The following is a 24,538-nucleotide window of genomic DNA, read 5'->3' as shown; positions in this document are numbered from 1 at the left end:
ATTGAATTGACTGTTTATTTGCGGGCGAACGCGGCAGCCAATTGCGCACAGCAATGTCCCACAACCAGTCGTGGATTGAAAATGACCAATTTATTATTGTTTTGTTTTGGAGGGATTATTATTAGGCTCTGTGTGGAGTAAGGAAACTTGCCCAAGGTTTCGCCCTCTGCCTGGAATTGAACTCAGGTCTCTCGCTTGCAAAGCGAGTGCTCTAACCGCTGAGCTACAGGACTCCACCTTGCAGTAAGTGGGAACCCGGTTGTTAAGTCGATCGGCTGATTGCTTTGCCAGGGGTAATAATTCCTTCAAAAAAATTAAAAAATGAAATAATAATTTGGTCACTCAATCCATGGATGTTTGTGGGACGCTGCTGTGCACAATTGGCTGCCGTGTTTCGCCCACAAAATGCAGTCAACTCACTTGAAAGTACGTTCCGTGAAGCAGTTTGAGGCGCCTCAACGATGTGATAAGGCGCTGCATCAAAATGCAAAGATTATTATTATTATTACTCCCGAGTTAATCTGTAACGATTCCAAAATCCTTCTGCTCTTATATCGACAACAACTGCATAAAACGGGTCGTTTTAAAAAAAAATAATAATACCACCGTCTCAACAGATATATTATGCAGGTGCCGGATTTATTATTTTTTTAAATTAAAAACAGGAAGAAAACCTTACTCTTTTTTTTTGGCACTGGCTAGCAGGAAAATGTGCTGAGTTTTAATTTCGGAGATCTCAGGCAAAATTTTTTTTGTTTTGCTTGTGCTTTTTAAAAAAAAAAACAGCAGAAATACTTAGTGCAGTAACATCAGATAACCAAATCAAACGCTGCGAAAAAATGGCCACTATGTGCAAAAACTAAGAACACGAGAGAGGGAGAGAGAACACGAGAGAGAGAGAGAGAGAAAGAGAGAAAAAAGTGGTGTGTGCAAATCAAGGCATTGACAACTTAACAACACAGATCGGATCCTCTCGGCGTGCCTAAAGCTTTGGTGTTTTTCTGGAGCGAAACACATTGTCGGTGGCGTCAAAATATCCCAAGTGCGTCTTGTGCAAACATCCGCCGGTCCGAAAATACATGCGAGAGGCTGTCCTTTGACACCCAGCAACACAAACGGGCAACTTTTTTTTTACTGCGGTGTCTAACCTCACCTCAACCCCCTCTCTGCCCCCAAAACTGTTTGGTGTTGGGGTGGTGGGGGTGGTGGCGGAATAAAACAGCGAAACTGTCACTTGCGCCTCACCCATATGGCAGTGGGCTTGCTCCGATTAACTTTGGCATTGTGTAGTCTGGTCGTTTGTTGTCTGCCGTGCCTCGGAGTGAAGATACTACAAAAGTCACCCTGGTGCACTGGGGGCTGGAGGCGGACTTGGCGCGAGTTATCATTTGCCAAAGGGAGCGGTGGTTAGAATTCCCAAGTGAAAGAGTTTCAAACTCGCCAAGGTTTGGTGAAGGGGCGGGCGGAAAGAAAGGAAAGCCTTTAAAATAGTGGAAGGTGACAAACCCGTCCCATTCCTCTCACCAAACTGAGAATCTTATGCCATTCTTGTGGTCAAACTCACCTAAATAAGAGCCCGCACCCCCGGATGGCTCAATAATTCTTCGAGAATCACTAGGAAACGTCCAAAAACAGTAAAATAAATAAGGCCCCCACGAGGGCTATACAGTACACAGAATAGCAGCCTGTGCTTGGGACCAGGCTTCACAGTTTAAAGTTCTAAATAATACATTCAAGCTTTCAGTTGTCTAGAAAGTGACATTATACCCACTGCCCACGACATGTAGACCTGTGAGGTTTGATCTTAAAGCTACAAAACCTTTCGTACTATTCAACATGTAATGAACACAGGAAAAGAATACTGAAGTTGATGCCTTTCCCCCGACCCACACACATATTATATATATATTAAAAAAAACTATCAAGAAAGGTTATTTGACTCTTACACAGATTGTGAATTTCAAACGCTAATGGTCTTCTGAATTGTGCAAGGCTGCTTGTTTCGGTACAGCAAACCCATAGAACTTGCAGTTTAAACGAGAGGCAGAGAGCTGCCTAGTCATTGAAGGTAGACAATTTGACAGGAATCACGTCATGAACCGAGTAATGGCTCTCAATGCATAGAGTAGTGCAGCTTGCATTCTAGCTTCGAGGAGGAGCAAGTTTACATGGACCTGAACACAGGCGAGGGAAAAAAAATAGAACAAAAAGTTTTAATAGAACGCTAACTAATAAAATGCACAATGTACAAGGAGACAGCCAAATGCGCAAGGTATCTCGATTTATATAATCATCGTATATTCCGTGAAGCGCTTTGAGACGTCTTGAAGACATGATTAGGTGCTATACCAAATGCAAGGTTTATTATGATTATAAATCTTATCATCATCCGATACAGCGCCTTATCACGTCTTCGAGACGTCTCAAAGCTAGAATACTCTGTCAAGTCTAGTGACTGTGTATTTTGTGGGCGAAACGCGGCAGCCAATGGCGCACAGCAGCGTCCCGCAAACAGTCGTAGATTGGGTGACCGCATTTTCTTTGGGGGGAATATGGTGGATAAGTCGATACACTGCGCAACGGGTCTAACTTGCGAAATGCATATTATTCTTATTTTTTATATAAAATTCAAAGAATTGTAGGAGAAATAAATACCTTTTCCGAATGTTTAAAGTGTCTCCAGAAGCCGTTGTACATTCGCTTGGTGGTTTTCTCGGGATAACAGGCCACTGTCTTGATGTACATCTTTAAGCTGCGTTCTAGCAGTTGATTAACTTCCCCGTAGTCATAGTCGTCGTATCTACTCAGAGCAAAACAACAAGCCACGAGACGCTGAATAACCAGCCGAAATAACAACATAGCAATCCTTGCAATCGATACAGCCCCTTCTCGAGATGTCCCAAAGCGCTTCAGAGGATATCCTATAGAGCGAATTGACTGCATATTGTATGGGCGAAACGCAGCAGCTAATTGCGCGCAGCAGTGAGTTACAAACAGTCATGGATTGAGTGACCAAATTATTATCATCAGTAGTAGTAATAAAATCCAAGTTCAAAGGCTCAAAACTAGTCGGGGAGTAATTGCCATTTGCAAAGCCTACTTTCGAATACAATTATAATAATAATAAGCCTTGCATTTGGATATGGAGCCTTATCATGTCAGGAGGATGTCTCAAAGCGCTTCATAGAATTTAGCCGCTTTGCAAACAGCAACGTCCCATAAACGGCCACAGAGTGAACGTCCAACGTAACAACTCAGTAGATGTATTTGAGCGTCAGCCTGGACTGTGTGAGTGAGTTCAAAGTCCTGACGTGGGGCTTGAACCCACAACCTTCTGGACGGGAGGTGAAGGAGTTGCCACATGAGTTGGGCTGCGCACACACACACACTGTACATGCACACACAAGCCATTACGTACCTGATGCCGAATACACAATGGATGTAATTCCAAATGGCTCGTCTCAGCATGGAGGTGTCTACATCGCAGTGCATAGCCATGGTGTTGTACGTCAGAGTATACACCACCTGAAACTTCTCATCCAAAAGCTGCCCAACTTCAGGGAATAGGCGGTTAATCAACGAGTAACCGTGGTCTTCCCAAGAGTAATCCTAGAAGCAGAGGCACGAGACTTACAAGAAGTATCCTCGCATTTCTGATACAGCGCCTCATCACGTCGTCGAGACGTCTCAAAGCGCTTCGCGGGAAACACCATAAAGTGGAAATTTCCAGTGATGATCGAAGATTACTCCACAGGTGTAGAAGCCCCGCGAGACACTAACCCGGGTGCAGGCTGCCACATAAATGAAAGTTGTTGCCGTGGTTGAGATATTTCCATTTTGCCGCTCTGACCCCGCTCAGGTCTCCATTCCCCCCCGCCCCCACCCCACAACGTCCACCCCGGACCCTGTGGTCCATTACCTGCGCCCGGAACGTGGGTGGAGTGTGCTCCCCTCGACGGCTGAAGTCCTTGTATCCGAACTCTGCATCCTTCACGAGGCACGACAAGTTGGTCGGAGGCAAGGTTTCTCCGTCATCTGCTGGGAGAAGACCGCAGTTAATTGTCGCCCAGCAACGTTCCCAAATCCCGACGTGGGGCCTGAACCCCTTTAACCCGGGCTTGACCCCGAGGCAGGGCTGAGCCAGGCGAACGCCCGATGAACGGGAAGAACGAGCTCCGAGAGGCGGGAAGGTTTGCGTGCGGGCGGGCGGCTGAGTTCGGGACACTACCTGTGGGGGTCACGAGCAGGCTTTCCCATTTCTCCTTCTCGAACCTGGTGGCCATCTCCTCCTGGCTGGCCTCCTCGTCCTGTCGGCCTTCCTGCAGCACCTTCATCTTCTCCATCAGCACCTCCACCTCGCACAGGGCGTCTCTGGCCTGAAAACCCATCGCAAAGGGAATCGATGAGAGGAACTCTGAATGCCACTGGGTAAAATGTGGTCCGTCAGCCTTTCCGCCCCCTCTCTATCCCGCTCTCCGCTACTCCATTTTGCAGTATCTCGACCTCTCTCTCTCCCTCCCTCCCCACCACAATGCTCTCTCTCTCCCCCACCCGCTCTCTCTCTCTCTATTCCCCCCCCCAACACACATCGCTCTCTCTTTGCACCTCGCATCCCCCTGGGTGTGACATATTTGGGGACAGACTCCCCCCCCCAAAGAAAACAACACGCCACAGAAAACAAAATTCAATAACAAGCTTTTGCATTAAAAACCCTCTGCCATCTCGACCCAAACCCAGCGACTGAAAGCAAACAGCGCCATGTTTAGGAACCATTGACGAGCGCTTATTAAGAGCTTGAGCAGAGGATGGATTCGCTTACTCCGTTGCCGTTCACGGCCTCCTCCAACGTGGCGATTCTCGGGCTGTCTGAGCCGTGGCTGCGGGGGGAGGGCGGGGAGGGAGGTCTGAAGGTGTAACCGCCTTCCTGGTCCACCTCTGGCCTGATACTGCAGCCCAGCACGAAGGAAGCCAGGGAATGGTAATGGGTGAGGAGAACCACAGCGTGGATGAGTTCTGCCAGAGTCCAGCTGTTCTCACCAGCCTTCAACAGGTTCTAGGGGAAGCAGAGAGATAAGACACACGAGAACAACAACCAACTGCATTTACGTAGCGCCCTTCACGCCCTTGCACAGAATCTCAGAGTGCTTGATATTGAGGTTGGGCGAAGTTTATTAACTCAGCAGTTTCTATATCAGCTTAGCAACATTCCAGCGTAATATTTTCAAGTCTAAAGCTGATTTATGCAGCACCCCTGAACCCTCGGCCCTTCCTCTCCGCCCCACCACCGATCTCAGGCTGCGTGAAGCGCTTTTGAGACGTCCTCCCGAAAGTAAGATTATCATTGCTGTTGACGACCGGGTGGCGAGTCAGCTTTGCAGCGATAAGCCAACTCCACACGGGACCCTTAACGAGGAGCGGGCTGGGACCTGCAGTAGCCCGGAGACTGAGCGGAATGGACGGAGGCGAGAGGGAAGAACGAGGCGGGAGAGGAATGGACGATGCGGGGAGTTTTACCTCAATGTGCTCTTTGGTGATGAGCCACGGTCTGTGAGCCAAGATTTTGTTGATTTCGTTGAGATTCCTCATCTTCTGGGGTACAAAGTTCAAGCCGTTCAACCACACGGGATTTCCGCCAACTTGGAGGAACTCGTTGATGTGGAGATTGACCAGGTACGAACACTGGTGGCGAGCTGCAGCCTGCGACAACAGGTCAGAGAAACGCCCGTTAGAAGGTTTGGCGTCTATTTGAGGAAGACCGTAACGGAGGTCAAAAAAATAAGGAAGAACCCTTACATTTGATACGGCGCCTCATCACGTCCTCGAGACGTCTCAAAAGTGCTTCACAGGATATACTGTAAATTGAATTGACTGTGTATTTTGCGGGCGAAACGCGGCAGCCAATTGCGCACAGCGGGGTCCCCACAAACGGCCCCCCCCACCCCCAAAAAAACCCACACCAGTTTCAGAAAATCCTCGGAGACTCTTTTTCCCCACTCCCCCCCCCCAAAAAAAACCGCCAGTTTCTTTATGTATTAAATTGCGTTTAAGACGGATTGAATTTGACGGCTGTCAAGTCCGTCCATCTGTTAAAATGGTCACCGGAGTGGGGGACGGATTCTTCCCACTCGGCTCCTGTTAACCTTGGAACGTAGGAACGGCTGGACAAATAAAGGCCAAGGTCCCTCCAGCACAAGGGTTGGGGATCACTCACCATTATGGCCACATAATGCCTGTAGTGATAGGGCAGAGGGCCATCCATCTGCAGCAGATAGTACTGAGTTTTCCAAAAGCTGTCGAGGTACTGCGGGTGCAAACCCATCACCATGGTTACGTTGTCCACCCGGCCGGTCGACACAAAGGCCTCGATAAAGAGCTGCCTCTCAGCATCGTCCAGGCCTTCCTGCAGGATCTGCAACAGAAGGTAAGAGTCAATGCGGCACATCTGCCAATGATCAGACCCTGGTTTTGTTGCCATAATAGGGAGCCCGTCCCCATTGCCGGTCACGCTCGGGCAAACAAAAGGCACCGAATGCGCAGAACAGAGAGTCAAAAGGTCCCTTCATCGTCTGAGCCGAGTTGCAGGGTCTCAGCTGGAGATTAGCAGTGGACTCGGCACGCTGTGGTAGGAAGGAGGGGGAGGTGGGGGGGGGAGAAGGAGAGAGAGAGAGAGGGGGGGGAAGAGGACAGAGTGGAGGAGGATGCGGGAGGAGAGGGGGAGGATACAGAGGGGGACAGCGGAGGGGAAAAAAAAAAGAAAAGGTTTCACCCTTTTAATAATAATCCTAGCGTGCAATATGGCACCTTAATACTCTAAAAGGTTTTTAAACCTCAAATCTTTTTATCCTTGAGGTATCAAAAATACACCACCACTAATATCAATAATTGTTCAATTTTAGTACAGGTTGGAAAAAAAAGACTACAATTTGACTATTTTAAGACACGACGTTTACTGCAACGCTGTAAAATCTGCAGCACCCACTCGAAATATTGTCCTTGCAGAGACTATTTGTTTTGCAGTCCCCATATCAGGCGTAACGCAAACCTTTGGAAGGTGAACCTGATCACCCTGATTTGGCTGTGGGTGTGTGTGTGTGTGAGAGAGTGAGTTTCTCTCACTCTGTGTGTGAGAAAGTTTTCTCTCTCACACACACACACACAATCACTACACTTTACAGTAAAGCTAAGTGCTTTGAGACGTCTCCACGACACAAGACCCTATATCAAATGCAAAGGTTATTATTTCATTAGCGGGGGAATAGGATTGATTTGTGCGGCTCCTTTCAAAAAGCCGACAGACACAATGGACTGAATGGCCTCCTTCTGTACTGTATAATTCTATTAGTAGCAGCAACAATAATATTCCTGATCATGATCTTGACTCTAACTCCGTCGAACGCTGCTACAAGTGAGGTGGGGGTGGCAGTACAGGACCTGTGACTGTGCCGCAAAATATAGTCAATTAATTCACTTTAGTGCATTCTGCAACGCGCTTTGAGATGTCTCGAAGAGGTGATAAGGCTGTAGATCAAATGCAAGGATCATTATTCCACGATCTAAACCCTCACCCAAATTAAACCTGTGTGTTTTGTTTTGAAAAAAAATCGGTCGAATTCAGATGCTGACAACACAAACCAGTCGAGGTTACGTGAGTGAAAACTAGACGAACGGACGGAAGGTTTAAGAGTCATTGCTGCAGGCACCGTCACAGCGCTTTTCAGACAAAAGCGTAGAATATTATAAGTTGTCGTCATGAACCAATGCTTTGAAACAACCAAGTAATCAAGAAATCACATACCTCCTTGACCGGAATGAAGGAACTTGAACCTTGACCGAGCGGTTGCGGGATTTTAACTTTTCGCTCCTGAAAAATAGATGTTTTTTTTAAAAAAAAAATATGTTAAGAGCTTAGTCCACAAGCCGTCCCTAACCGGAGAGAGAGAGAGAGAGGGAAAAAAAACCACATTAATAGAAACAATCACCTTTTATACCAGACGAGTCCTAACACGGATTTAAATCGAAATATTTCAATGCTATACTTGTATGAGTGTACACACCGTATAGGAAAAATGAGATCTAACACACGTAATACAGACATATCTCGCTTTCTCTCTCTATAATACATAATATATTAATTGATATATATATATATATATATAAAGCATATACACTCGCGTGCACATACGTACCATTTGAAAAGCTACCACCTATTAAGTTCATGAAATAAAACCTGCGTACAGGACAGGTTTCCATTGAGGTTCCGCTGCTGTCAGAGTCGATCCCAATCTCAAAGTGAGCCAAGCAAACTGCTCGCTCACCACAGTCCCTCTGACGCCAGAGTTACATGCAGCAACATTCAGATTAGTTACGTCATTCAGCATGCCTGGCCTCTGTCTCACTACAGCTTCCCTTCGGAAAATAAAGTACAAGCTGCGCACTAGGTTTAGTTAGATAAAAACCTGAGCCCTCTAATAGGAAGTGCCAAAGCGCTCCATGGAATGAGACATCTTGAAGACATGATAAGGTCCTACATCAAATGCAGGGATTATTTTTATTATTATTATCATCATCATCAAGCCAGCAGTGGAACTCACAGCCGTGCAGGCAGAGGCGAGGATTAAACCCGCCAGAGATTTAACACCGGCAAAACATTTGGATTACAACCACAACAACTTGCATCTACGTATCGTCGCTCACAACAGTTGGTGGAGTCTGAGGCCGAGCCAGGGGGAGAGGGGAGGTGACCTTAGGCGCAGTCGAAGAGGATATTCTTCAGGTGTGATCCGAAGGTGTGCAAAAGAGGGGTGCAAGGCGGAGGGATCGAGGCAGAGAGTTCCAGCGGGTCGGGGCGGAGAGGCTGGAAGCACAGCCGATTGCACAGACGTCGAAAAGGACCAGTGGAAATGCCCGTCTGTCCTCGCGCGCTCTGCGGGGGTAACTTTAGTGGCGTTGACTTGTTTGAACAGGCAGGAAAACAAGTAGCGGAAGAGTTTGTGATCAATTAATCAGATACCACATGCCCTCACTTGGGGTTTTGTTTTATTTTGGCTGGGTGACAACAACAACAAGATTACATTTGCATAGCGCCTTTCACGTCGGGATTGTGTATAGCGCCTTTCACGTTATTTTAGCTGGGTGACAATATCTCCCCCCCAAAAAATGTGTCATTTACCAGAAACCCGGGAGACTTTTCCAATCCATTTCCATCAAGGTGTAACTGGAATATAATAATAATCCTTGCATGTGATATAGCGCTTTTCACGTCGGGAGGACGTCCCAAAGCGCTTCACAGAACACACTGTAAAGTGAATTGACTGTATATTTGTGGGCGAACGCGGCAGCCAATTGCGCACAGCAATGTCCCACAAACAGTCGTAGATTGAAAATGACCAATTTACTATTGTTTTTGGTTTTGGAGGGATTATTATTAGGCTCTGTGTGGTGTAAGGAAACTTGCCCGAGGTTTCGCCCTCTGCCTGGAATTGAACTCAGGTCTCTCACTTGCGAAGCGAGTGCTCCAACCACCGAGCTACAGGACTCCATAATAGTAATAGTAATAATAATAGTAATAATAATTCGCGTACCCCGCGAAGCGCTTCGGGACGTCCCTCGTGGACGCGACCCGGGCCCTGCCCTCCCCGACGCGAGGCTTTTACCCTCGCGGGCGCATTAAAAAGATATATACAATTCTAATTAACAGAATTATAATATAATATCATTGCGATACAAAGAAAAACCGTTTCGAAAGCCCAACAGCAGATTTTTTTTTTTTTTTTTGGAAAACCCAATATGTCACAACACGTCTATTTCCTACCTAATTCGACTTCAAACAGTTGACTGGCAAACATGTTTCTAAGGAAGTTTGGGCTGGATACTATAGCAAGTGTCATCTCGTTGGTCTTGCCCCACACACACACACGAATACAGACTCAACAGTAAACTGTAATGAAACTATAAGAGGAAGTTTTTAAACCCTGCACTTAAAAGGCAGACAGACAGACAGACAGACGGACAGAGCCGCTGAAATTGACCCTCTGTCAATGGTTTACCTTGAAGGCTTGACCTTTGTTAAATTCAGTCTCGGCAATTTGCCCACTTAAAAATCGCTCTCTTGAATTGCATTCCTGTTTAATAAGAAAGTTTACGCTGGTCACCCGCAGAAAAAAAAAACAGTCAATTCACTTTACGGTGCACTCTGTCTGTGAAGCGCTTTGAGACGCCTCGAAGGCGCGATAAGGCCCCTTGTCAAACGCAAGGACTATTATTATTGATTCTCTCAGAGCCTTCAGCTGTCCTCCCGACGTGAAAGGCGCTGTGTAAATGCAATTTACTGCCTTCCTTTACGTTCACCGTCTCGGTTTTCACGTGCAGTTTGGCCGCCTTGGGAGGGAGGCTGTTTTACCAATCCTGTTGAGTTTGTAGGCAACAACATCAAGTTACAGGGAAAGGGTGGTGCGGAGGGGGGGGGAACATAACCACAAGCAAATTCTCTGGTTGGAAGGCAAAGCGATTCTACCCGAACAAGATTTTTCCTCTTATTCGCCCAGGGCTTTCGTGGCAATTGCAAGAGCTGCCTCCAAGTTGCCCGCTGAAGGTTTACGGGTAGGTCTGGAGCAAGCTGAGAGTAAGCATGTTGAACGACCCCAATCTTTTATTCCGAGGCTACAAAAGTGTTATTTTTTTTACCAGTTACGTCATCTCGAAAAGAGGAATAGTTTCACAGTTTTCTTTCTCTCCTTCCCCCCCCCACCACCACCCACCACTACCCAAATCAATTTTCCTTCCGGCTCAAGCAAATAGCTTGCAAACCCCCGCACAAATAACTTCTGCGTGACAATCCAATAAAGCTGCCAGCTGGAGCAGGAAATCAAAACGGTTCGGATAATCAGACTTTTTTTTAAACCGATACAGATACGACAACGGAAAAGAGAGTCTACGAGCACAAAGACAGAGAGAGAGAGAGAGGAGAGAGAGAAACAAAAGCCTTAAACCCTTCATAAGACGCGTTACAAAGGCAACTGTTCCTTTTAGCCTAAAGGGTCTTTTATTTCCAAAATGATGATAAGTTTCTGTTTTTTTTTTAAAAAAAAACTTCCTTTCCCCCCGGGGCTCCGGAGCGAAGGCTGCGATTCGTTTAAAAGCACATTTCAAATAAGGGGGAACAATCCCAATGGTGATGATGATAATAATAATAATAATAATAAACCTTGCCATTGATATAGCGACTTGTCACGCCGTTGAGACGTTCTCACACACACACACGCGTGCGCCCGCGTATAATTGTTTTAAAAAAAAATGTAAAAAAAAAAGCCTTTCTCCTGGATCTTGAGCACCAATTATCGATCCGATCACCAAATTATTAAAGCCCGTTGGGTGCAATAACTGCAGGAGGGCTCTCGCCATCGAGTGGCTCCGCTGAACAACAACAACAACACTGCATTTACATAGCGGCTTTCGCGGCGGGAGGACGTCCCAAGGCGCTGCGATGAAATAGATAACTTTCACCGCAAACACGAGGTGGTAACAGCGCCCGGGATTCCTCCCCACCCACTACCTTGATACGAGCCATTTGCCATTCGTCACAGGTGAGATAGTCCGGGCGGTTGTCTATGGTGGCGGCTACTCTCATGGCAGCCAGACAGGAGGCGTCAGAGACAGACAGACAGACAGACAGACAGAGAGAGAGGCAGTCACACAGACAGAGAGAGTCACAGAGACTGTCACACAGACAGAGAGAGTCACAGAGACAGTCACACAGACAGAGAGGGAGACAGTCACACAGACAGAGAGAGAGACAGTCAAACAGACAGAGAGAGTCACAGAGACAGTCACACAGACAGAGAGAGAGACAGTCACACAGACAGAGAGAGTCACAGAGACAGTCACACAGACAGAGACACAGACAGACAGAGACTGTTAGACAGACAGAGAGAGAGAGTCACACAGACAGAGAGAGACAGTCACACAGACAGAGACACAGACAGACAGAGACTGTTACACAGACAGAGAGAGAGTCACACAGACAGAGAGAGACAGTCACACAGACAGAGAGAGACAGTCACACAGACAGAGAGAGTCACAGAGACAGTCACACAGACAGAGACAGTCACACAGACAGAGAGAGTCGCACAGAGAGAGAGACAGTCACACAGACAGAGACAGTCACACAGACAGAGAGAGTCACACAGCCAGACAGATAGAGAGAGGGTGACACAGAGGGTGACACAGACAGGGTGGGGGCAGGAGCTCCTGCTCTGAGCTCCAGCTGATACAAGCCTTATATACAGCGCCGGCCAGGCCCCGCCCACCGCCGGCCAGGCCCCGCCCACCGCCGGCCAGGCCCCGCCCACCGCCGGCCAGGCCCCGCCCACCCACCAATCGCGGGCCCAGGGGGGAGTAGGGGGTGTGGTCTAGCTCCTGGCCCCGCCCCCTCAAACAGCTGGTCACACAGACACACACAGAGAGACAGACACACAGACAGAGAGAGACACACACAGACACACACAGAGAGACTGACACACAGACAGACAGAGACACACAGACAGATAGTGACACACAGACACACACAGAGAGACAGACACAGACAGACAGAGACACACAGACAGACAGAGACACACAGACACACACAGAGAGACAGACACACAGACAGAGAGAGACACACAACACACACAGACAGACAGAGACACACAGACAGATAGTGACACACAGACACACACAGAGAGACAGACACACACAGACAGACAGAGACACACAAACACACACAGAGAGACAGAGACACACAGACAGATAGTGACACACAGACACACACAGACAGACAGAGACACACAGACAGATAGCGACACACACACAAAGACACACATAGAGACAGACACACACACACAGACAGAGACACACAGAGAGGGGGTTGGTTGCTCCATCCTCAAACTGGTGGGGAACAATTCTGATACAGCATTTACCCCGCGACCACCCCCCGCACCCCCACCCCCCTCACCCCCACCCCCCGCACCCCCACCCCCCTCACCCCCGCACCAGCCTCCTCCTCCAAGAAAAACATTCAAATACAAAAGTTGTTATTTTTTTTCCCCGGAAGGTCTTTCCGCGCCTCGGGATGTCCTCCCGACCTGACGAGTGCTTTACAGATGTCATTTTGTTGTTGTGTTGTTGTTGTTGTTGTTGTTCGAGCAAAACCTAACCGGTAGATTTGCCCGAGTTACCCAACGCCGGCAGAGAATGTTGCTCTAAAACTTGTCCAACGACTTTTTCTCCCCCTCCCCTCCCCTCCCCCGGCTGTGGAACCGGCTCCCGAGGGAAGACGGTGGAAGCGGAAAGCGTTGATGCTTTCAAGAACAAATGAGATCAATTTCAGTTAGGAAATGATATCTCAGGACACAATACGTAGTTTGGGATATATAGTATATATTGAACCCGATGCTCTTTAAAACCATTTCCCCCGCCCACTCCCCCCACCTCCCTTCTTTGCACAACAGGTTGCTTGCGGATCGCAAAGTATGTGCATCACCAAGTTTGGATTATTGAGTATTATTAATTACGGGAATATTAATTAAGATTAATGGCTATTCGGATAAAGATCCAATGTAAGAGTGGGGGGTGGTGGTGGGGGGGAACAACTACGCTAAAAGTATAAGGACACGATGTGCTGACTTTGATATAACGGTATCGCAGTGAAGGGCCACAGAGTTTTATACATAATTTCCAAAAAGACCAAAGACAATGGGGGAAAAAAGCGTCAAGTTCCGCCTGGTAACAAACGTTCAACTGAGAGAAACCCAATGGGACACGCGCAGCCTCTTGAGGGCAGGAACAGATCAGAGGAACTGTGCTAAATTGGCTCAGTTTCAGCCAGCTGGCCAGAAAGATAGCAACCCAGGCTAGACACACAGTGCCGGGTAAACAGTGCGATTGATCCTGCATCGCCAATTGCCTTCACGCCCATCGTAAGGCGTCGTAAACCATTCCAGTCTTGCTCGCAGAAAATAACTTAAGAGCTTTTCCAGGGAAGTCTTGCCACATTTTTTTTTAAATTCGAAGGCAAACGTCATCCACTTCAAAACAACGCAGCCCTTTGTGTGGGCAGGCTCCTCAATAATAATTAATGCACCCATTCGATAACGCCTTATCAGGTCGTTGAGACATCACAAAGCGCTTCACGGAATATATTCTACAGTGGATTGACTGTGTATTTTGTAGGTGAAAGACGGCGGCCAATTGCGCGCAGCAGTGCCCCACAAGCAGTCGTTGGTTAAGTGACCACATTTTAATTCTTTTTTTGGGGGGTTCCTACTTCTTGTAGTTGTTGTTGTACTTACTGCCAGATAAGCAGAAGCGTCTGGAGCCAGGAAACTTGCTAAGGTTTTGCCTCGCCGGGAATCAAACCCGCGTCCTCTCGCTTGCGAGGCGAGCACGCTAACCACTATTTACTGGACTTCTTGCTTCAACCCGCCCTTCGGGCTGTGAAAGTGATCGTCCCGGGGTTCTAAGATTAACCAAAAAGTAGAACTTTGCAGCTTTTGGTCCAGGTGAAAACTAGACCAATGCGGTCGATAAGCCACAATGTCTAAAGCCACATTATCTGATTCGTGCCCCTTGTAATCTGTCATGAGGTTAGTAAGGAGATTGCCACATTTTTCTGTTCAATTTCTGAATATTTCGAAACCGGCACAGCCAAACTAATTTGCCTTTTCTTTGTTCTCCGGCAGGTTTGAGGTGGCTGCACACGCAAACAGCAGGACCATCAGCTCAGTAGACACTGTAAACGCCACGAAAACGACCGAGCGGCTTCGTTGAATCTTACGGCACAGAAGGAGGCCATTCGGCCCATCGTGCCTGTGCTTTGAAACAGCCATCCAACTTGTTCCGTACGAGAGCAGCAGAAGGAAATGGAGAAAGGATGCATCTCCACCGTCAACAAGCCCAGCGTAGCACTATAAATGCTGATCGCACTTAAAAGCCTGATTTGCAGAGCAACAACAGCAGCAGTAGTAGCAACAGAGGCAGCAATGCTTAACCACTGCAGACATTATTGTACTGCAAATGACCTTTGGAAAAAGTTGCACATACACGCAGGGCCAAAATGTGCAGATAAGCAAGATTTCTGAAAGCACAAACACGCACCGATCTTAGCCCCGGCGTTCCTGGAGCTTGCTGCTCAGATGAATAGGATTTGGCAGATGTATATATATTCCTGCGGTGTATGTAGACAAAGCCCAGGAGCTCATTACGCTCCAATTGCGAGAACAGAACCAAACACACCCCATGATTTGTTTCACTCATTCAACAGCCCAGTGAGAAAGCTTGACAGACAGCGACGTCAATGGCTAGCGACGTGGTTTTTAACTGGTCAGGCTCCAGCAGTTATCCCAACGCCTTGGCTCTTGCCAACCTGTGCCAAATATTTTCTGGGATTAGATGAGCAGGGTGCGTCACTCCAGGGAGAGAGAGAGAGGGAGTGCGATCCATTCCAACAATCTACCACGTGTAGGTGGGATGCATGGAAATCTCAGCTTGGTTTGGAGACTCTTAAGCAACGGTGATGGGTTTCCGCATGTGTCAGACACCCGGTTGACCAAAAAAAAATGGCTTCACACTTGGGCAAGGCAGCCGAGGGCTGACAAGATCACAGGTTTTCAGTGTGAACCGGGTGCTAGACACGAGCGGAAACCCATCACAGTGCCGGACTATTGAAAGTCGCGCCTTTTTCAAGAAAATTTCCCTTCGTTTGAGAAGGAGAATGAGTGCTTTGTGAAAAAAAACACGTGCAACTGCTCACCTAAACCCAGAGCGCGACAACTTGCATTTAAATAGCATCTTTCATTGTTGTTGAATTATTGCTGTGTTTCTAAAGTCGCTCAGTGTGGCAATTAAGCCACAAAAAGAAATGTGGAGTCCTGTAGCTCAGTGGTTAGAGCACTCGCTTTGCAAGTGAGAGACCTGGGTTCAATTCCAGGCAGAGGGCGAAACCTTGGGCAAGTTTCCTTACTCCACACCCCTAATAATAATCCCTCCAAAAAAACAAAACAATAATAAATTGGTCATTTTCAATCCATATGACTGTTTGTGGGACATTGCTGTGCGCAATTGGCTGCCGCGTTCGCCCACAAATATACAGTCAATTCACTTTACAGTGTGTTCTGTGAAGCGCTTTGGGATGTCCTCCCGACGTGAAAAGCGCTATATCAAATGCAAGGATTATTATTATATTATTGTATAGTGTAAAGTGCGTGCAGTTTAACAGCAAGCCGTTAAATTCAGGACTCATTCTTTGGCGTCGCATTTATTTCTGGCCCAGGTCAGTCCGAGCAATTTGCAGCCATGGTGAACAGCTTCAGCTGCTGTAATTGTGTCGCCGGTTTGTGGTGGTTTTTTCCTTAATGAATGGATATTTATGGGAAAAGGGGCACTGAAGAAAGCTTGCACTGAGGCAATTGATAGTGTGACGCTGTTCAGTACAGCTAACAGAATAGAAGGGCTTTGAGACGTCTAGAAGATGGGGCAAGGCGCTATATCAAAAGTTACTATATTATTCTCGAGCAGTCAGGCCAAGGTGGGTTTCTTTTCAGAGCCGGCTGTTCAAAACCTTTCCTATTGAGACCCCTGAACAAATGGAGACACAATGCCCTCACAACGTCTTGGTGCCTAGTTCTCAAAAGGAACCGATTTCCAAATTAAGACGGAATCGAGGAATTTTCCCCAATTTTCGGGCCGTCTTCGGTAATTAAGGCACGGTTCTCAAGTCCAAGACCGTGCAAAACGTTGGCACTCACATTGCACGGAAAGAGAACGCACAGCCCTTTTTCAGGAGGCAATCGACAGAAAGCAGCTATATTAATTAACCCGCAAGACTCATTTAATTACCATTTGAATCTAGTGGCTTCGGATGTAAATTGCCAGCCCTATCTGGTATGCGGATCGCCAGATTGTCTTGCGTTGTCCTAGGTTTGTTGACCACACTCTGGCCCAGTTTATTTTAACATTAAGAGGCCACGACACCCACACGACATCCTCTTGCAATACATCCGCCCATACTAGCAGTCTCCAGCACACACGTACATTTTCTTTTAAGAGAAGTGTATTGAGGATCTCTGGACGGTCACATTGATCTGAAAACTGGGTCCCCGAATCCAGACATGTATTTAATTGCAAAAGGGCCACAGGCTTTCGAGTAAACTAATGGATCCCACTCTTGCTCCCTGGATTTCAATGGGTATTTCGTAGGCAAATGTTGCAGCCAATTTGTGCGCAGCAAAGACCTACAAACAGCCATGAAGTAAATGCCTTATTTTATTTGTTGATCTGTCCAGATGAATCCTACACACCCTCCCCCACCCCCAACCCAGTCGCCAGCCTTCCACTATCCTCCGCGAGAAAAAAAGATAACATCTTATTAGATACTAATAGCACGAAACGAAAATAATCAACCGACTGCCACCCGTGACCATCCTTTACCTGACTATCTGAAACCCATAAAATAGATGTGGATGGAAATACCCTCGGGGCACATTGCAAATTGCAGATGGACATTGACATTGCACTGTGCAAACAGACTGTGTATAGAGTTTATTTCCTACCCTCTCGTTCCCTTTCTTTACTGCGCATTTGAATAAGTTTATTTTAACATTAAGAGGCCACGACACCCACACAAAATCCTCTTGCAATTCATCCGCCCATACGAGCAGTCTCCAGCACACATTTTCTTTTAAGAGAAGTGTATTGAGGATCTCTGGACGGTCAAATTGATCTGAAAACTGGATCCCCGAATCCAGACATGTATTTAATTGCAAAAGGCCCACAGGCTTTCGAGTAAACTAATGGATCCCACTCTTGCTCCCTGGATTTCAATGGGTATTTTGTAGACAAATGTTGCAGCCAATTTGTGCGCAGCAAAAATAGTGGAGTCCTGTAGCTCAGTGGTTAGAGCACTCGCTTTTGCAAGCGAGAGACCTGGGTTCAATCCCAGGCAGAGGGCGAAACCTTGGGCAAGTTTCCTTACTCCACACAGAGCCCTAATAATAATCCCTCCAAAAACAAACAAAAAAATAATAAATTGGTCATTTTCAATCCACGACTGTTTGTGGGACATTGCTGTGCGCAATTGGCTGCCGCGTTCGCCCACAAATATACGGTCAATTCACTTTACAGTATATTCTGTGAAGCACTTTGAGACGTCTCGAACACATAAGGCGCTGCATCAAATGCAAGGATTATTATTATTATCACCAATAAACACTTTTTAAGAGATTAAAAATGCGCTGATGACAGGGCTGTGATTGAACTCTTGGCTTTGGTCTGTAATCTTGCGGTATACTGAACGCTAATATTTAATAACAATGACTACTAACAGCAGTAAAAGTAATCGTAAAGTCACTCCACTTGCCAGTATATTCTGTGAAGTGCTTTGACACGTCGCGAGACGTGATCAGCCGCCGTATTGAATGCAAAGCATCATTATGACTAATAATATCTGAACCCGTCGTTACTGAAATCACTTCAAGGCTCAGGTGCAAACGAAACAAAACAAATCAAACGTGAAACAATAAAGTTCACCGAGGGCGACATAAATTACATCATTTCTCTCCCCACACCCCACCCTCGCTCAAGATCAAATGCACAACATTTGGAATTTCAGACGGGTCGAAAGTTAACTTTACAAAACCTCGCTGCAGGGCAAGTGCTGATGCACGCAGAACAGAACAAACATTATTGTGAAGGTGTGAGCCGGAATTAAAAGCCTAACACAATGCTTCGCTTGACGGCAATGCTCGTGAACATCGCTGTCCTTGCTCTCCATAGACAAGGCAGCAGATAAGCCCCGCGGAGGCAACGGCAATGACAACGGCAGCTCGAGACGCCGACGCAGGTTAGCGCCCCCATTGCCCCCTTGCCGGTGTGCCGGTGTGCCAGCGGATTCGGTCAACCGGGTGTCTGACACATGCGGAAACCCATCGCCTTGCTTAAGGGTACCCAAGCAGGCCGAGCGTTCCGGCATTCCCACCCACACACGGTGCTTTGCCGTGCTTGGAAGGGAATAGGAGCGAGCTCGCTCTATCTCTCCCTCTGCCCCTTGTCTCTGTCTCTCTTGCTCTCGTCAATTTGAATAGAAAATAGGGGCAATGTCTCGGGGGTCGAAACCCAATAAGCCGCGAGGCTTCAGTTAACATACAACACGAATGACATTATGTTCATGTGGGGTCTTTCATGTCGGAAGGGTCGCCCCAAAGCGCTGGAATACTGGCATCGTTGCAACTGACTCGGGGGGACGTTTCAGCAAAACATGCTTAATCTCTCCTGTTCGAGCGATACAAGCTTTACAGCAAAACATCGTGAAGGTGACATCATTTCGGGTAAGGCTGCTGACAGACAGGACTGACAAACGACAGATTAGATTACAGAAACCTGAATCATCGTCAGCCTCGAATGGGGATCGACAATGGGTGAGAGGGTTTGTCAGCTCGCGAGAGGACGCCAGCAAGTCTCTCGCCCTGCGGATCCATAGCCCACAAAGCAGCGAGCTCTGATCCTCGACTCGCGTCGTTCCCGATCCAGATAATAACGACAATAACCCTCGCGTTCGATACAGCGCCGGATCGCGCCTTTGAGACGTCTCAAAGCGCTTCAGAAAATATACTGTAAAGTGAATGAATTCGACTGTATATTTTGTGGGCGAAACTCGGCAGCCAATTGCGCCTGGTCGGGTTTTTTTGAAGGCAATTGTTACCCCCCCCACCCCGCCCCGGAAAAGTGATCCGCCGATCGACTGGTAAACAGGAGGCGTGTGGAGTAAGGAAACTTGCCCAACGTTTCGCCCTGCCCGGGAATTAAACCCAGGTCCTCTGGCTTGGGGGTCGAGCGCTCTAACCACTGAGCTACAGGGTTCCACGGTGTGTAAAAAAAAACAAGGCGCTGTGTATGAGAGGGTGAGCAGTGACGTATAGGAATCTTTTACCCTCTCAAGAGTCTCCTCTCGGAATGAAGGAGTTATCTTGTTGTTCCTGACAGCTCACTCTGCAACACTGAGATTCAACCGCCTTACTCCCCTCTCTCGTGTTCTCTAACAGCCCAGGCACAGTGAACCCAGAATAATAATAATAATAATCCTTGCATTTGATATAGCGCTTTTCACGTCGGGAGGACGTCCCACAGCGCTTCACAGAACACACTGTAAAGTGAATTGACTGTATATTTGTGGGCGAACGCGGCAGCCAATGGCGCACAGCAATGTCCCACAAACAGTCGTAGATTGAAAATGACCAATTTATTATTGTTTTGGGGTTTTGGAGGGATTATTATTAGGCTCTGTGTGGAATAAGGAAACTTGCCCAAAGTTTCGCCCTCTGCCTGGAATTGAACTCAGGTCTCTCACTTGCAAAACGAGTGCTCTAACCACTGAGCTACAGGACTCCACAGAAGTCTACATGTTACTCCAGGTGCACGTTAGGCCTGATCACAGTGCAAAAAGAATGGAAACACACACACACACACAAACAGACACACGAGGACACGTGTGGACCACCCACACACTGCTAAAATTGCACCGGAAATGCACCATCTCTTTTCATGACATTAACACAAATCTTGCCTGCAAAAGCCGCGTAGATTGCTTGAAGTGCAGCTAAACAAAACTTAGCTAAGAACTAAGCCTAGTAGCCTTGGTTTGAGGGGGGGAGAGGGGTAGGGTGTGTGTGTGTGTTTGGGGAGTAAAGTTTAATTAAAACCATTGCACATTGAACATTTATCCAGTCGTAACTCCAAATCAATTACTGCCTTGAGCATCTGTTGGCTCTCTCCACGCTTCGCTCTCACCAATTCCTTCGATCAATGAGCAAACACTGCATAAAAGGGTGGGAGGGGATTATCTCATTGTCTGTAAGCCCCGCGGTGGCTGTTTTACTGGGCTGGTCGTTAGATAAGCAATTCCCAATACGTTAAGAAACAGGTGCTCGTGAACAACCTACACAGCTTTAGTCAAAGAGGGCAGCAGCTGCTCTCAGACAGGGGAATGGTGCAAATACTCAACAGGAACCTTTTACAACAACCACTTGCATTTATATACCATCCAAAACTCTGCAGCTCGTGTACTCTCACGCGCCGGGCTCCGTGATCCCATCACTCCCACCCTCGCCCGACTCCACTGGTTCCCCATTCCCCCAGAGGATTGAGTTCAAGATCCTCGTCCTCACCTTTAAGGCCATCCGTGGCCTCACCCCCTCCTACCTCTCTGACCTGCTGACTCCCCACCAACCTGCCCGGTCCCTCCGTTCATCGGGCTCCGGTCTGCTCCATGTCTCCCGCCCAACCATCGGTGGCCGGGCTTTCAGCCTCTCTGCCCCCACAGTTTGGAACTCCATCCCACGGTCCCTTGGCCTCGCTTCCTCCCTCGCCTCCTTCACGTCCGGTCTCAAGACCTTCCTCTTTGATCGTGCCTTTGGTCTCCCTCCCACCTCTCTGCCTTCCCTCACCCCTACACCATCCCTCCCCCATGCTCGGGCCCCGACACCTGACTGTTCAGCGCTTTGGGACGTCCTCCCGACGCGAAAGGCGCTCTATAGATGTCATTTTGTTGCTGTTGTATAGCGGCCTATGGTCTCGGAGCACTTAACAGTGGCCAAGCCGGGGGAGGTGACCGTAGGCACGGTTGAAAAGGAAGGTCCAAATCCCTGAGTGTCCATCGCTATACAAATGTCATTTTGTATTGCTTGTATTGTCTAAAAGAGGGGATGGGGGAGGGGGCAAGGGCAAGGCGGAGGGATTGGGGGGGTGGGGGAGAGTTCCAAATGCATTTTAACGTTCGATAACATTTCATAGCATTCTACCATATCAACGACGACTTTAAATTGCATAACCGCACACAGACAACCTTCTCCCACAAACAGCCGCGAGGTAAAGTTTAATGGGAGGAAGGTTGGCCCCAGACCCCGGGCAAAACTCTCAATGTTGAAACGACGTGATAAGGCGCTGTAACCAAATGCAAGGACAGACACGGCACCTTTTACATCATCGAGACGTCTCAAAGCCCTTCACAGGGTACGCTGTCGAGTGGCTTGGACTGTGTGCTTTGGGAGCGAATGTCGGGAGGCTGGACGTGTCGACAAGTTATTCAATCATTGCAGTGGGGATGGGAGGGGGGGAGGAAGCCAAAGGCAGTTTCTTATCCTCTCGGATCCAATTGTGCTGCTCAACTGAGATCAGCTAACCTGGTAGACCAACAACTGAACAGCAATCCTCCTACTCTGAATGACTCAGAACCGCACGGCTCTGCCTGGTCACGTCACCACCACCCTCAGCTCTTGTAACATGACAACCCACCAACCAGCCGACGCTCGGCATTACAGTGCAACCGAGATAGCCTGAGGCAGCTGGAGCGGACTGGACGTTAATTCTTCTCCAGCCGTTACAATGCTCTCAACGCCAGCGCTCGCGATACTTTCATCCGAGTTCAGGCTGACCCTCCGGCGCAGGACGAGGGCAGTAAAAGATCCCATGACGGTGCGTAACAGATTGCCCAGTATCCAGCCACGTGATGACTGAGTGAGGAACGAGATTATCACAGCGGAGGCTTTGAGGCGGAAGAGAAGAAGGAAATTGGAAAAATAGACACTGAAACCCACCCCCTCCTTGCCCCACCTCCACACGGCCCCCCACACCTCACCCCACTCCCGGCTTGTCAGTGTCACCGCCCTCTCGCATCTGCTGTGGTTATAAACCGGTGATTTATGACCTCACCTAGTCTCCGCATGTGCCCTAACTGTCGGGCTAAGGCGGTCGGTCGGTCGCCAGTCGTGACATTAAACACAACTCGAAAAGAGTTTCTCCTGGTTGCTCCGACCCTCCGGCCCACAGTCCTCATGAACTGGTCAGTCACTTCTTCGCTGTTGGCGGTTACGCCCAACGCACACTCTGGGCTCCCCGCCCCCATCCCCGCCAACGACCCGCAAGCCTCGGCTCTTGCCAACCTGCGCCTAATACCTTCCAGACTTAGGTAAGCAAGATACATCCCTCCGAGGAGAGAGAGAGAGAGAGAGAGAGAGCATTCCATTAATCTATCTCTGGGATTTCCATGTGTAGATGGGATGCATGGAATTCTCAGCTGTGTTTGGATGCTGTTAAGCAACGGTGATGGGTTTCTGCAGGTGTCAGACACTCGTCTGACAAAAAAAAAAAACAACTTGCTGTGCACAAATAGAAGACGCTGTAAAGTGAATTGACCGTATATTTGTGGGCGAAACGCGGCAGCCACTTGCGTACAGCGGCGTCCCCGCAAACAGTCGTGGATTGAAAACGACCAATTTATTATTGTTTTGTTGTTTTGGAGGGATTATTATTATTAGGCGTGTGGAGTAAGGAAACTTGCCCAAGGTTTCGCCCTGGACTCCACAATGTAGCTTTTGTGTTTGCCTTTGCCTACAAAATACACCGTCACTCCATTTGGACAGCAGGTACCTCAAAGCTCTTTGAACTGCTGGGATTATTATCTTAAGGAGTCACACAAAGGTATGCATCGCCTCCAATGTGTGAGGTTTTAAGTCCAGCTCAGGATGGGTCGGGCCAGTTGGGAAGGTTACGGTGTGACATGAACATCCTACGTCAGGTAACCTGCTTTGGGACAGTTGTACACGCACAGGAGGAAGGCTGATGGATATATATTTTTGTTACCGAGCGCATTCATCGAAATCAGCCAGGAGCAACCGTTTATATAATGGCTTTTGATCCTGCTTACATAGTTGACCAGCTACAGTGTACAGGAGAGGAAAAGAGGGGCATCAAGGGAACGGGGGAACTTGACGCTCCTTAAGACGGCAAATTCAACCTTTATTGTGAACCAGACACTGCTCATAAAAGCTACGGAATTCAATTCGGAGGCAATGTCAACACTAAATCCCAGCTGAATCTAATTGTAAGCGGTTCCAGCCCGCTGATCCCATTTTATATTTCTGCTTTAATAACCATTTGAATGAAAGAAACTTCAGGACGTTAAATGCTTTTTTTTTGGGGGGGGGGGGGGGGGAGGCGGGGGTGGGGACGCACGAATGAGCTTAGACGCAGGTCTCTGTACGCTTAAATACGCTGACAAAATACATAGTCACTTAAGTAAGTTTCCTTACTCCAACACGCCCCTGTTTACCCAGCGGTAAGTATGAACCTGATTGTTAGTGCATAGGCGGATCGCGTTTCCGGGGGGAATAATCCCTTCCAAAAAACAAATAATAACTTGGTTACTCAATCCACGAACTGTTTGTGGGGACGCCGCTGTGCGCAATTGGCTGCCGCGTTTCGCCCACACAATATACAGCCATTTCACTTCACAGTATATTGTGTGAAGCGCTTTGAGACGTCTCGAAGTCGTGATAAGGCGCTGTATCAAATGCATGAATTATTATCATAGAACAGTCATTGTTTGCACGTCTCATTCCATACCAATGTTCAGACTCCAGTTACCTGAATGCTTCATTCCATTTAATAACCTTGGGAGATTTTTGTGCTTTTACAGTCGCTATGTCAAAGCCCTCCCTCGAGCGACCCGCAGTAA

The 24,538-nt window shown here is 47.9% G+C and overlaps 1 protein-coding gene across 3 annotated transcripts in view; it reads right to left on the bottom strand.

Moving 5' to 3' along the window:
• Window positions 1–775: 775 nt before the first annotated feature.
• The window catches only part of sesn2 (sestrin 2), a 28,684-nt gene continuing 4,921 nt past the window's right edge, over window positions 776–24,538 (bottom strand). Inside the window, exons 1-10 of one of the 3 annotated variants that reach the window (XM_042338716.1) lie at window positions 11,552–11,664; window positions 7,796–7,861; window positions 6,212–6,409; window positions 5,515–5,697; window positions 4,820–5,053; window positions 4,229–4,376; window positions 3,920–4,038; window positions 3,419–3,609; window positions 2,656–2,800; window positions 776–2,174 (exon numbers count right to left, since the gene is read on the bottom strand). In XM_042338716.1, coding sequence (XP_042194650.1) covers window positions 2,088–2,174; window positions 2,656–2,800; window positions 3,419–3,609; window positions 3,920–4,038; window positions 4,229–4,376; window positions 4,820–5,053; window positions 5,515–5,697; window positions 6,212–6,409; window positions 7,796–7,861; window positions 11,552–11,626 — 1,446 coding nt within the window. In that variant the 5' untranslated portion in view covers window positions 11,627–11,664 and the 3' untranslated portion in view covers window positions 776–2,087. Of the gene's footprint in view, window positions 2,175–2,655; window positions 2,801–3,418; window positions 3,610–3,919; window positions 4,039–4,228; window positions 4,377–4,819; window positions 5,054–5,514; window positions 5,698–6,211; window positions 6,410–7,795; window positions 7,862–11,551; window positions 11,665–24,538 lie in introns of those variants that run through there. The other 2 variants (XM_007894748.2, XM_007894749.2) reach the window with 2 other exon arrangements.

Source organism: Callorhinchus milii, unplaced genomic scaffold (genome assembly GCF_018977255.1).
Source record: "Callorhinchus milii isolate IMCB2004 unplaced genomic scaffold, IMCB_Cmil_1.0 Scaffold10, whole genome shotgun sequence".
NCBI lineage: Eukaryota > Metazoa > Chordata > Chondrichthyes > Chimaeriformes > Callorhinchidae > Callorhinchus > Callorhinchus milii.
Note: the sequence above shows the minus strand (reverse complement) of the source record. Positions and strands in the feature narration are given on the sequence as shown.